The sequence below is a fragment of the Anomaloglossus baeobatrachus genome, chromosome 5, assembly GCF_048569485.1.
Source record: "Anomaloglossus baeobatrachus isolate aAnoBae1 chromosome 5, aAnoBae1.hap1, whole genome shotgun sequence".
Lineage (NCBI taxonomy): Eukaryota > Metazoa > Chordata > Amphibia > Anura > Aromobatidae > Anomaloglossus > Anomaloglossus baeobatrachus.
The window spans coordinates 23,126,859-23,140,420 of NC_134357.1; the positions used below are offsets into that span (position 1 = coordinate 23,126,859).

Consider the following 13,562-nt stretch of genomic DNA (forward strand, 5'->3'; position numbering starts at 1 on the left):
TTGGGCCGAAACGTCCACCATCTTTTGTCGCCATCAAATAAATAATCACTTTTTTGCAAAGAAAAAAACTTTTTGTCTTCATTTTATCAACAAGAGAGTGCAGTGTCTATTACATAATACGTTCTGGGACTATTGACCCCACACTAGCACCTCTAATGAAACCATACTCTAGCTGAGTGCACACCAATACCCTATAGCTGGAATAACACTGACAGAGCCGAAACCTGTCCCTTGAGGGAATTGAGGGATAGTCCTAGCTGCAGACCGGACTGTAGAAAGGACAGGATGGTCGGCAAGGAAAACGGCCAAGGAGCATGGCCGGAAGAGCGACACCAGGACAGGAAAATTCTCCAAGTCCTGTGGTAAATCCTGGCCGAGGAAGACTTCCGAGCCTGAGTCATAGTGGAGATGACCTCGGAAGGAATGCCTGAAGCCGTCAGGATCCAGGACTCAAGAGCCACGCCGTCAATCTGAGAGCCGCAGAATTCTGGCGGAAAAACGGACCTTGTGAGAGAAGGTCTGGGCGGTCCGGGAGATGCCACGGCACCTCTACGGACAGACGGAGCAGGTCTGGGTACCAAGCTCGCCTGGGCCAGTCTGGAGCAATGATTATGACCCGACGGCCCTCCATTCTGATCTTGCGCAGGACTCTGGGCAAGAGAGCTAGAGGGGGAAACACGTAGGCCAGACGGAACTGGGACCAATCCTGAACCAGCGCGTCCGCCGCCAAGGCCTGAGGATCGTGGGAGCGAGCCACGTAAACCGGGACCTTGTTGTTGTGCCGGGATGCCATTAGATCCACTTCCGGAGTGCCCCACTTGCGGCAGATTGACGGGAACACTGCCGGATGCAGGGCCCACTCGCCGCTGTCCACGGTTTGACGGCTGAGATAATCTGCCTCCCAGTTTTCTACGCCTGGGATGTGGACTGCGGATATGGTGGACTTGGAGTCCTCCGTCCACTGAAGGATACGTTGAACTTCCAACATTGCTAGGCGGCTGCGAGTCCCGCCCTGGTGATTGATGTAGGCAACTGCTGTCGCGTTGTCTGACTGGACTCGAATGTGCTTGCCCGCCAACAGGTGGTGAAAGGCTACGAGAGCTAGGAGCACAGCTCTGATTTCCAGCACATTGATCGAGAGGGCTGATTCGGACGAAGTCCAAGTGCCCTGTGCTCGGTGGTGGAGAAACACTGCTCCCCAGCCGGATAGACTGGCATCCGTGGTGAGAATCACCCAGGACGGGGCCAGAAAGGAGCGTCCCTGGGACAGAGAGAGGGGCCGAAGCCATCACTGAAGAGAGCTCCTGGTCTGTGGCGACAGAGCCACCAGCCTGTGCAAGGAAGAGGTCCGCTTGTCCCAACAGCGGAGAATGTCCAGCTGCAGGGGACGCAGATGGAACTGGGCAAAGGGAACCGCTTCCATTGACGCCACCATCTGACCCAGCACCTGCATGAGGTGCCTGATGGAATGACGGCGGGGCTTCAACAGAGAGCGCACCACCAGATAAAGGGACTGCTGTTTGACTAAGGGCAACTTCACAAGTGCCGGCAGAGTCTCGAATTGCATCCCTAGGTACGTAAGTTTCTGGGTCGGGGTCAGAGTGGACTTTGCAGATTGACAAGCCACCCGAATTGAACAAGCGTGGCGAGAGTGAGCGAGACACTCCGCTGACAGTCTGCACTGGATGTAGCCTTGACTAGAAGGTCGTCCAGGTAAGGAATCACTGCCAACCCCTGGAGGTGCAGAACCGCAACCACTGCTGCCATGACCTTGGTGAATACACGAGGGGCCGTGGCTAACCCGAAGGGGAGAGCCACGAATTGGAAATGTTCCTCTCCGATTGCAAAACGTAGCCAACGCTGGTGTGAAACTGCAATTGGCACATGCAGATAGGCATCTCTGATGTCGATGGATGCTAGAAAATCTCCTTGTGTCATTGAGGCAATGACCGATCGCAGAGATTCCATGCGAAAATGCCGCACCTGAACATGCTTGTTGAGAAGCTTGAGATCCAGGATGGGCCGGAAGGAACTGTCCTTCTTGGGGACTAGGAAGAGGTTTGAGTAGAAACCTCTGAACCGTTCCCGGGCGGGAACCGGTACAATTACTCCGTTGGCCTGCAAGGATGCCACGGCCTGGGAGAAGGCGGCGGCTTTGGAGCAGGGGGGAGTGGACAGAAAAAATCTGTTTGGCGGGCTGGAAGAAAATTCTATCCTGTAGCCGTGGGAGATGATATCCCGCACCCACTGATCGGAGACGTGTTGAAACCACACGTAGCCAAAGTGGGATAGCCTGCCACCGACCAAGGACGTTGCTGGCGCAGCCAGATAGTCAAGAGGAGGCTGCCTTAGTGGCAGCGGCTCCTCCGTTCTTCTGAGGACGCGGCTTCGTGCGCCAGCTGGGTTTTCGATCCTTGGCTGAGTTAGTGGACGAGGCTGAGGGCTTAGAGGATGACCAGTTGGAGGAACGAAAGGAACGAAACCTCGACTGGTTCCTGCCCTGGACAGGTTTCCTGGTTTTAGTTTGTGGCAAGGAAGTACTCTTCCCGCCAGTAGCCTCCTTAATTATTTCATCCAGTTGTTCACCGAACAGCCGGGACCCAGCAAAGGGGAGCCCAGCAAGGTACTTCTTGGAAGAAGCGTCTGCTTTCCACTCTCGAAGCCACAAGATCCTGCGGATCGCGAGGGAATTAGCAGAAGCCACCGCCGTGCGGTGAGAAGCCTCCAGAATGGCAGACATGGCATAGGATGAAAAAGCCGAAGCCTGGGAAGTTAAGGCAACCATTTCGGGCATAGAGTCCCTGGTGAGGGAATGCATCTCCGCCAGAGAAGCAGAGACGGCTTTGAGAGCCCACACTGCTGCAAAGGACGGGGAGAACGAGGCCCCTGCCGCCTCATATACAGATTTGGCCAGAAGGTCAACCTGGCGGTCAGTGGGACCCTTAAGTGAGGTGCCATCGGCCACAGATACAACTGTCCGGGCTGAGATTCTAGACACCGGAGGATCTACCTTTGGTGAATGAGCCCACTCCTTGACCACCTCTGGTGGAAAGGGAAAACGGTCATCAGAACTACGCTTTGGGAAGCGTTTGTCAGGACAGGCCCTGGGCTTGGTCACAGTGGCCTGAAAACTGGAGTGGTTAAAAAAACATACTCCTTGCTCTCTTAGGTGAGGTAAACTGGTGTTTTTCTACCAGAGAGGCTTGTTCCTCTGACACTGGTGGATTGAGGTCCAGTACGGAATTAATGGACGCAATCAAGTCACTAACATCCGCATCACCTTCAGTTAGATCAATGGGGTACAAAGACGTAGCGTCTGAGCCCACAGTAAAGGCATCCTCCTCGCCCTGCGATTCAGCTCGTGAATCAGAGCCGTGGGACGAGGAAGGAGAAGAGTCCCTGCGTCTCCGTTTAGGAGGACGGGGTCTGGGAACAGATGAAAAATCCTCTGTGAACTCTGCAGAGCGAGTCGGAGCAGCAGAGGCGCCCTGAGAAGGGGGCTGATGCATGCTCAGCAGAGTCCGGGACAGCTGTCCCATGGAGTCGGCAAAGAACTGGGAGATAACTTTAGAAAACGAAGTTACCCAAGCCGGGGGTTCAGCCACCGGGGCTGGAGCAGCCGGAGGGACCCCTGGGGAGACTCCAGGCTGAGGCACCATCATGTTAGAGCAGGCATCACAATGTGGATATGTGCTCGGTTCAGGCAGTACGAGCTTACATGCAGTGCATATAGAGTAAAGCCTTGCAGCCTTGCTCCTAGTGAGAGACATGCTGCTGAGGTGGAGGTTCTGCAGTAAAGAACACACTCCTTCAGAATGACCCCCAGAGAGTGTATAATAAAGTCCACAACCAGAGGTTGTGGCTTACCAGACCGCTTTTTGTGTGCCCTCCGGATTCCACAGCTCGGACCCCCAGCAGATGCAGAGCTGCAGCAGCCAGCGCCGATCAGTGTGAGAACGCTGATAAAATGGCGCCGGAATGAGGAGGGGGGGCGGGGTTTAGTCCAAGAGCGGGAACCGGAGGGCCAAGGAGAAATACAGGGGAGGGAAACATCTCCTCAGAGAGGAGTGTCCTCCCCTGAGCTGAACGGCCGGTGGGCGGCGCCGCACTGTCCCTCTGCATGACTGACATGCAGGGGCAGTGAAACCGAAAGTAGGCCGCAGCCGAAGCCGGGGCCTAAATTTTTCCATGCGGCCGACAAGCAGGCACCCTCGGCGCGGTTCTCAGGAGAAAACCAGAGAACCGGCCGGAAGAAGGGAATTTTGTTACTTACCGTAAATTCCTTTTCTTCTAGCTCTTATTGGGAGACCCAGATGATTGGGGTATAGCTACTGCCCTCTGGAGGCCACACAAAGCACTACATTAAAAGTGCAAGGCCCCTCCCCCTCTGGCTATACCCCCCCCGTGGTATCACGGGTTCTCCAGTTTTAGTGCCAAAGCAAGAAGGAGGAAGCCAATAACTGGTTTAAACAAATTAACTCCGAATAACATCGGAGAACTGAAAAACCGTTCAACATGAACAACATGTGTACCCGCAAACAACAAATAAACATCCCGAAGGACAACAGGGCGGGTGCTGGGTCTCCCAATAAGAGCTAGAAGAAAAGGAATTTACGGTAAGTAACAAAATTCCCTTCTTCTTCAGCGCTCTATTGGGAGACCCAGACGATTGGGACGTCCAAAAGCTGTCCCTGGGTGGGTAAAGAAATACCTCATGTTAGAGCTGCAAAACAGCCCTCCCCTACGGGGGTGTCACTGCCGCCTGCAGGACTCTTCTACCTAAGCTGGCATCCGCCGAAGCATAGGTATGCACCTGATAATGCTTGGTGAAAGTGTGCAGACTGGACCAGGTAGCTGCCTGGCACACCTGTTGAGCCGAAGCCTGGTGACGTAATGCCCAGGACGCACCCACGGCTCTGGTTGAGTGGGCTTTTAGCCCTGAAGGAACCGGAAGCCCCGCAGAACGGTAGGCCTCTAGAATTGGTTCTTTGATCCATCGAGCCAGGGTGGCTTTAGAAGCCTGCAACCCCTTGCGCGGACCAGCGACAAGGACAAAAAGTGCATCGGCACGGCGCATGGGCGCCGTGCGGGAAATGTAGATTCTGAGTGCTCTCACCAGATCTAGCAAACGTAAGTCCTTTTCATACCGGTGAACCGGATGAGGACAAAACGAAGGCAAGGATATATCCTGATTAAGATGAAAAGAGGATACGACCTTAGGGAGAAACTCCGGAATAGGGCGCAGCACTACCTTGTCCTGGTGGAACACCAGGAAGGGAGCCTTGGATGACAGAGCTGCCAGCTCAGACACTCGCCGAAGCGATGTGATCGCAACAAGAAACGCCACTTTCTGTGACAGCCGAGAAAAGGAAACTTCCTTCAGAGGCTCGAAGGGCGGCTTCTGGAGAGCAACTAGTACCCTGTTCAGATCCCATGGATCTAACGGCCGCTTGTACGGGGGCACAATATGACAGACCCCCTGCAGGAACGTGCGCACCTTAGAAAGACGTGCTAGACGCTTCTGAAAAAACACGGATAGTGCCGAAACTTGCCCTTTAAGGGAGCTGAGCGACAAGCCCTTTTCTAACCCCGATTGCAGGAAGGAAAGAAACTTGGGCAATGCAAATGGCCAGGGAGACACTCCCTGAGCAGAGCACCAGGATAAGAAAATCTTCCACGTTCTGTGGTAGATCTTAGCCGAATTCGACTTTCTAGCTTGTCTCATTGTGGCAACGACTCCTTGAGATAATCCTGCAGATGCTAGGATCCAGGACTCAATGGCCACACAGTCAGGTTCAGGGCCGCAGAATTCTGATGGAAAAACGGCCCTTGGGACAGTAAGTCTGGTCGGTCTGGCAGTGACCACGGTCGACCGATCGTGAGATGCCACAGATCCGGATACCACGACCTCCTCGGCCAGTCTGGAGCGACGAGTATGATGCGGCTGCACTCGGATCTGATCTTGCGTAGCACTCTGGGCAAGAGCGCCAGAGGCGGAAACACGTATGGGAGCTGAAACTGCGACCAATCTTGAACCAAGGCGTCTGCCGCCAGAGCTCTTTGATCGCGCGACCTCGCCATGAATGCCGGGACCTTGTTGTTGTGCCGGGATGCCATTAGGTCGACGTCCGGCACTCCCCAGCGGCGACAGATTTCCTGAAACACGTCCGGGTGAAGGGACCATTCCCCTGCGTCCATGCCCTGGCGACTGAGGAAGTCTGCTTCCCAGTTTTCTACGCCTGGGATGTGAACCGCGGATATGGTGGATGCTCTGTCCTCCACCCACATTAGAATGCGCCGGACTTCTTGGAAGGCTTGCCGACTGCGCGTCCCTCCTTGGTGGTTGATGTATGCCACCGCTGTGGAGTTGTCCGATTGGATTCGGATCTGCTTTCCTTCCAGCCACTGTTGGAAGGCCAGTAGAGCAAGATACACTGCTCTGATCTCCAGAACATTGATCTGAAGGGTGGACTCCTGCGGAGTCCACGTCCCCTGAGCCCTGTGGTGGAGAAATACTGCTCCCCACCCTGACAGACTCGCATCTGTCGTGACTACTGCCCAGGATGGGGGCAGGAAGGATCTTCCCTGAGACAATGAGGTGGGAAGGAGCCACCATTGTAGGGAGTCCTTGGCCGTCTGGGAAAGCGAGACTTTCCTGTCCAGGGACGTTGACTTCCCGTCCCATTGGCGGAGAATGTCCCATTGAAGTGGGCGCAGATGAAACTGCGCAAAGGGAACTGCTTCCATGGCTGCCACCATCTTCCCTAGGAAATGCATGAGGCGCCGCAAGGGATGCAACTGGCCCTGCAGAAGAGATTGCACCCCTGTCTGTAGTGACCGCTGCTTGTTCAGCGGAAGCTTCACTATCGCTGCTAGAGTATGAAACTCCATGCCAAGATACGTTAGTGATTGAGTCGGTGATAGGATCGACTTTGGAAAGTTGATGATCCATCCGAAAGACTGTAGGGTCTCCAGCGTAGCATTCAGGCTGTGCTGACATGCCTCTTGAGAGGGAGCTTTGACCAATAAATCGTCTAGGTAAGGGATCACCGAGTGTCCCTGAGAGTGCAAGACTGCTACCACCGCCGCCATGACCTTGGTGAAGACCCGTGGGGCTGTTGCCAGACCAAATGGCAGAGCTACGAACTGAACCTATCACAAAACGTAGAAAACGTTGATGTTCTGTAGCAATTGGCACGTGGAGATAAGCATCTTTGATGTCTATTGAGGCAAGGAAGTCTCCTCTGGACATTGAGGCAATGACAGAACGCAGGGTTTCCATCCGGAACTTCCTGGCGTGCACATGTTTGTTGAGCCGTTTTAGGTCCAGAACAGGACGGAACGAGCCGTCCTTTTTTGGAACCACAAAGAGATTGGAGTAAAACCCTTGCCCTTGTTCCTGAGGAGGGACTGGGATCACCACTCCTTCCGCTCTTAGGGAGCCCACCGCCTGCAGCAGAGCATCTGCTCGGTCTGGATGTGGGGAGGTTCTGAAGAACCGAGCTGGAGGACGAGAATTGAACTCGATTCTGTACCCGCGAGACAAAATGTCCGTCACCCACCGGTCTTTGACCTGTGACATCCAAATGCCGGAAAAGCGGGAGAGCCTGCCCCCGACCGGCGATGCGGAGGGAGGGGGCTGGAAGTCATGAGGTAGCCGCTTTGGAAGCGGTACCTCCATTTGCTTTCTTGGGGCGCGTGTGAGCCCGCCACGAATCTGAGTTTCTTTGCGTCCTCTGAGTCCCTTTGGACGAGGTAAATGGTGTCTTGCCCGAACCTCGAAAGGACTGAAACCTCTGCTGCCACTTTTTCTGCTGAGGTTTGGTTGTTCTGGGTTGTGGTAAAGAGGAGTCTTTACCCTTAGACTGCTTAATGATATCAGCCAATGGCTCGCCAAATAGTCTATCTCTAGATAAAGGCAAACTGGTTAAACATTTTTTGGAACCAGCATCTGCTTTCCAGTCCTTTAACCACAAGGCTCTGCGCAAAACTACCGAATTGGCGGACGCCATTGAGGTGCGACTGGTAGATTCTAGGACCGCATTGATAGCGTAAGACGCAAACGCCGACATCTGCGTGGTAAGGTGCGCCACTTGCGGCACTGCTGGATGTATGATAGCATCCACTTTTGCTAAGCCAGCTGAAATAGCCTGGAGTGCCCATACGGCTGCGAATGCCGGAGCAAACGACGCGCCGATAGCTTCATAGACAGATTTTAACCAAAGGTCCATCTGTCTGTCATTGGCATCTTTAAGTGAAGCGCCATCCTCCACTGCAACTATGGACCTAGCTGCGAGTTTGGAAATCGGGGGGTCTACCTTTGGACACTGTGTCCAGCGCTTGACCACCTCAGGGGGGAAAGGGAAACGCGTATCTTTAGATCGTTTAGAGAAACGCCTTTCTGGGTGAGCGTCGTGCTTCTGGATTGATTCTCTGAAGTCAGCGTGATCCAACAAAGCACTCAATTTACGCTTGGGATAAAGGAAACGAAACTTCTCCTGCTCCGCAGCCGCCTCTTCTGCTGAAGGGGCTGGGGGAGAAATATCCAACAGCCTATTGATGGCTGAGATAAGGTCGTTTACCATGGCATCCCCATCAGGGGTATCCAGGTTGAGAGGGGTTCCAGGAATGGATTCCTGATCACTCTCATCAGACACATCACAGGGAGACTGATTGCGCTGAGACCCTGAGCAGTGTGATGACGTCGAGGGTCTTTCCCAGCGAGCTCGCTTAGGGTGGCTGGGGCTATCATCTGAGTCATAATCCTCGGCCTGTGAAGCCGGGGACCCCCCTGTGGGCTGGATTAATTCCAAGTGAGGGGGACCTGAGGACAGAGGCCTCGCCGTGCCCAAAGACTGAGCCCCCTGCATAGATTGCAAGGTTTCAAGGATTTTTGCCATAGAGACAGACATATTATCAGCAAAAACTGCAAAGTCTGTCCCTGTCACCGGGGCAGGACTTACAGGCGTCTCAGCCTGGGTCACTCTCCCTCCTGACTCCGGCTGGCGAAGCAGCACCGGGTCGGAGCATTGCACACAATGGGGGTCATCGGAGCCTGCTGGTAGATTAGCCCCACATGCAGCACCCGCAGTATACACAGCCCTAGCCTTGGCAGCCTTGCGTTTTGAGGATGGCATGTTGTTGCTTCCACAGAGTGATCTGGGAGATGCAGCCAGAAGCGACCTCACAGTGCAAGAAATACAATATCTCTTATCCTACACAGTATACCGATACACCGTGAGGCACTAGAGGGACCAGCACAGAAAAATCGCTTACCGCCCGCTTAAAAAGCGGGTGTGTGGTCGCCAGATAGCCCCTAGTCCAGGTCTCCCAGAGCCTTGCGTCCTTCCTCCAGCCAGACTGCATGTAATGGCTGCCGGCGTCCTGAGAGAGAAGGGGGGCGGGCCCTGGGCGTTCCTGGCTAAGAGCGGGAAGCCTGCTTCCCTCTGTGCCTAGTGTGAGGGCTGGAGCATGTAAATCAGGCTCCAGCCCTCGTCGCTGCTAGCGAACAGCGTCTCTCCCCTACCCTGAATGACAGGGTGGGGGCGGGAACGAATCGGAGCTGCCGGCGTCCTAGGCCCAAAAAGCCGGGGACTCAATTTATAACCGCCGCCGCCGTAAAAGCGCGGACGGCGGATCCCCGACGCACCACAAGTCACAGCAGCGCCGCCCGGTCCAGAGGGGGTCGGCGCTGCGTTCCCATACACAAACAATCCCCCAGTAATCTGTAGGGACACTAGCTCCAACGTTGCGGTCCCCGGCGCACTACAACACCCAGCCAGCCCGGAGTGTGTCTGTGCCTGCCGGGGACACAGAGTACCTGTATGATGCAGGGCCTGTCCCTGATCGTACTCCTGCTCCGTCTCCATCAGGTTCTAATGGGTCTGTGGATGGAGCCCGGCGTCAGAGCTGAGAGGCCGGCAGGATCCCACTTCCACAGAGCCCTACCAGGGGATGTGGAAGGAAAACAGCATGTCAGGCTCCAGCCCTGTACCAGCAATAGGTACCTCAACCTTACAACACCATCCAGGGGTGAGAAGGGAGCATGCTGGGGACACTATATGTGTCCTCTTTTCTTCCATCCGAAATAGTCAGCAGCTACTGCTGACTAAAATCTGTGGAGCTATGCATGGAATGTCTGACCTCCTTCGCACACAAAGCTAAAACTGGAGAACCCGTGATACCACGGGGGGGGTATAGCCAGAGGGGGAGGGGCCTTGCACTTTTAATGTAGTGCTTTGTGTGGCCTCCAGAGGGCAGTAGCTATACCCCAATCGTCTGGGTCTCCCAATAGAGCGCTGAAGAAATCACAGCAAAGTTAAATAACACACTCTCCCCACAATAAATGTACAAGGGACCCCTCAATAACGTCTCAATACTTAGCTTATGAGACGCAGGGCCAGGTCCCTGAGGGGTGAGCGCTCCGTCCGGCAGGGTCCTGAAAGGGCTGCGGATGGAGACCGGTCTCATGCAAAGCAGTGAGAACCGTGATGGCTCCCACTTCAAGCCAGAGCCCGAGGGATGGTGAAGGAGCGCGGCATGTAAGGCTCCAGCCTTGTAAAATCAACCTTAACAGCACCGCCGACACAGTAGGGTGAGAAGGGACATGCCGGGAGTCCAGATTGGACCCGCTTTTCTTCCAACTCTTTGAAATCAAAAATCAAAAATCAGATGAGAATGCATGTGTGTGTGACCTCCTGAACACAAAGCATTGAACTGGCTAGATTTGGTCATCCAGGGGGTGTATATGCTCGGAGGGAGGAGCTACACTTTTTAGTGTAGTACTTTGTGTGTCCTCCGGAGGCAGAAGCTATACACCCTTGGTCTGGGTCTCCCATAAGGAACGATGAAGAAAAAAAGTTTTAATTCATTTACATCGTCTTATGCAAAAGTTTGTGCACCCTTTTTAAAATAGAAAAGCAGAACAACTGGACAGGAGACCCCAGTAATGATGTGCATACAGGCAAATAGGGCAGGGCTGTAAATATATTTTCTTCTAGATTGGATCAATAGGAAAGGTGACAGCACCCTTGGCCTGCAGCCCCCAGCACAGCGCAGCTCCCTTGGCCTGCAGCCCCCAGCACAGCGCAGCTCCCTCGGCCTGCAGCTCCCAGCACGGTGCAGCTCCCTCGGCCTGCAGCCCCCAGTACAGCGCAGCTCCCTCGGCCTGCAGCTCCCAGCACGGCGCAGCTCCCTCGGCCTGCAGCCCCCAGCACAGCAAAGCACCCTCGGCCTGCAGCCCCAGCAAAGCAAAGCACCCTCGGCCTGCAGCCCCCAGCACAGCACAGCTCCCTCAGCCTGCAGCCCCAGCGCAGCACCCTTGGCCTGCAGCCCCAGCAAAGCACCCTCGGCCTGCAGCCCCCAGCACAGCGCAGCTCCCTCGGCCTGCAGCCCCCAGCACAGCGCAGCTCCCTCGGCCTGCAGCCCCAGCACAGCGCAGCTCCCTCGGTCTGCAGCCCCAGCACAGCGCAGCTCCCTCGGTCTGCAGCCCCAGCACAGCGCAGCTCCCTCGGTCTGCAGTCCCAGCACAGCGCAGCTCCCTCGGTCTGCAGCCCCAGCACAGCGCAGCTCCCTCGGCCTGCAGCCCCAGCACAGCGCAGCTCCCTCGGTCTGCAGCCCCAGCACAGCGCAGCTCCCTCGGCCTGCAGCCCCAGCACAGCGCAGCTCCCTCGGTCTGCAGCCCCCAGCACAGCAAAGCACCCTCAACCTGCAGCCCCAACTCAGAACTCGCAGCATCACCCTATTCCACCACTGTCCCTGCCTCCTCTGTGGCCCCACCCCACCAGAGCTGACGCCCCCTCCCGGTAGGACACCACCGGATTGTAAGACGGACACCCCCCTTTTTTTTTTACCTCTAAATTTGGGGTGCCTCTTAAAAACCGAAAAATATGGTCTCTACGGATAATTATACAGACTGGAAACAATCAGAGACTGGAAGCTGCACTCACTGAGCGTCCCGCAGATCCCGCTCTACGCTCTGAAGCCGCGACTCTTCCTCCATCTCATGCGCCATCAGACTTGACCTCAGAAGCTCCGCCTCTTCAGAGCGCTCGAGCAGCTCCGCCCTCAAAGAACGGACTTCTTCTTCCAACGCTCCGGCATGTCCTCGGTGTGATTCCGCTTCCTGTTCTGAGAACTGCACCTTCATCTCCAGTGATCGCAACTCCTGCCGCGAGGCCTCCAGCTGCACCATTAACGATTCCATCTCCTTCTCGGTCTCTAGAACCTTTGATGTCAGCGACTTTAACTCCGACTCAAGACGTGACCTCAGCAAATCTTCTTTTGCCATTACAAATTGTGATTGTGACAAGTTGCTACTATATGAAATGTCCATTAAATTTACATCCTGTCCTGACCCAACTCCCTGCTGAGCTGTCTCTAGCCGTGACATCATCGTGCTACTTTCCAGAGGCGTGGTCTCTAGCAGTGATGTCATCAGCTGAGTAGATTCCACCGGAGGTGACAGAGAGCCTGGACGCGTCATCTCTAGCAGTGATGTCATCAGCCGTGTCCTCATCAAGCTGGCCTCCTGCTCTGCTGTCACCAGCCGCATCCTCATCATGCTGGCCTCCTGCTCCGCTGCCTCCAGCCGCGTCCTCATCATGCTGGCCTCCTGCTCCGCTGCCTCCAGCCGCGTCCTCATCATGCTGGCCTCCTGCTCCGCTGCCTCCAGCCGCGTCCTCATCGTGCTCGCTTCCTGCTCCGTTGCCTCCAGCCGCGTCCTCATCATGTTCGCTTCTTCTTGTGCCATCTCGAGATGTAACCTCGTTGCGCTTGCTCCTTTTTCTGCTGCCACAAGTTGAAGCTTCAGCAGGTTGTTTTCTCGCTCTGCTGCCTCACACCGAGATCTAACGGATTCCAGTTGCCCTTCTAATATCTGCTCAGATGAGGTCTTAGTTTCCACTTCCAACTGCAGAGCCTCAATTTGTGATTTATATGATGTCTCCCTTTGTCCCCATGTATCCGACACAGAGCGATCTTCCGTCATTGCCGCTCCAATCTCCTGTGCTGCCGTCTCTATTGACTCTATCCCTCGTCCCCAGCTGACCAGCAAGTATTTGGGGGGCTCTGTCATTTTTGCTGGATCCTGTGGCCTCCATGAAACAAGGGAAGAACATGAAGTTTGTAGTAAGCGGATACATCTAATCCATTCAGCACGCAACACAGAGAGATCCCTGAAAGAAAGTAGACATTGTATGTAATAAGTTATTTAAAATCTCCTGTGCAGTTTAGTATATAGAGGATGTGTCCTGTGTGGTGTAGTATATAGAGGATGTGTCCTGTGTGGTGTAGTATATAGAGGATGTGTCCTGTGTGGTGTAGTATATAGAGGATGTGTCCTGTGTGGTGTAGTATATAGAGGCTGTGTCCTGTGTGGTGTAGTATATAGAGGCTGTGTCCTGTGTGGTGTAGTATATAGAGGCTGTGTCCTGTGTGGTGTAGTATATAGAGGATGTGTCCTGTGTGGTGTAGTATATAGAGGCTGTGTCCTGTGTGGTGTAGTATATAGAGGATGTGTCCTGTGTGGTGTAGTATATAGAGGATGTGTCCTGTGTGGTGTA

The 13,562-nt window shown here is 54.7% G+C and overlaps 1 protein-coding gene across 1 annotated transcript in view; it reads right to left on the reverse strand.

Annotated features, from left to right (window-relative positions):
* LOC142310687 (uncharacterized) overlaps positions 1 to 13,562 on the reverse strand; it is an 80,799-nt gene that overhangs the window by 37,495 nt on the left and 29,742 nt on the right. Inside the window, exon 7 of the mRNA XM_075348268.1 lies at positions 11,949 to 13,175. Coding sequence (XP_075204383.1) covers positions 11,949 to 13,175 — 1,227 coding nt within the window. The remainder of the gene's footprint in view (positions 1 to 11,948; positions 13,176 to 13,562) is intronic.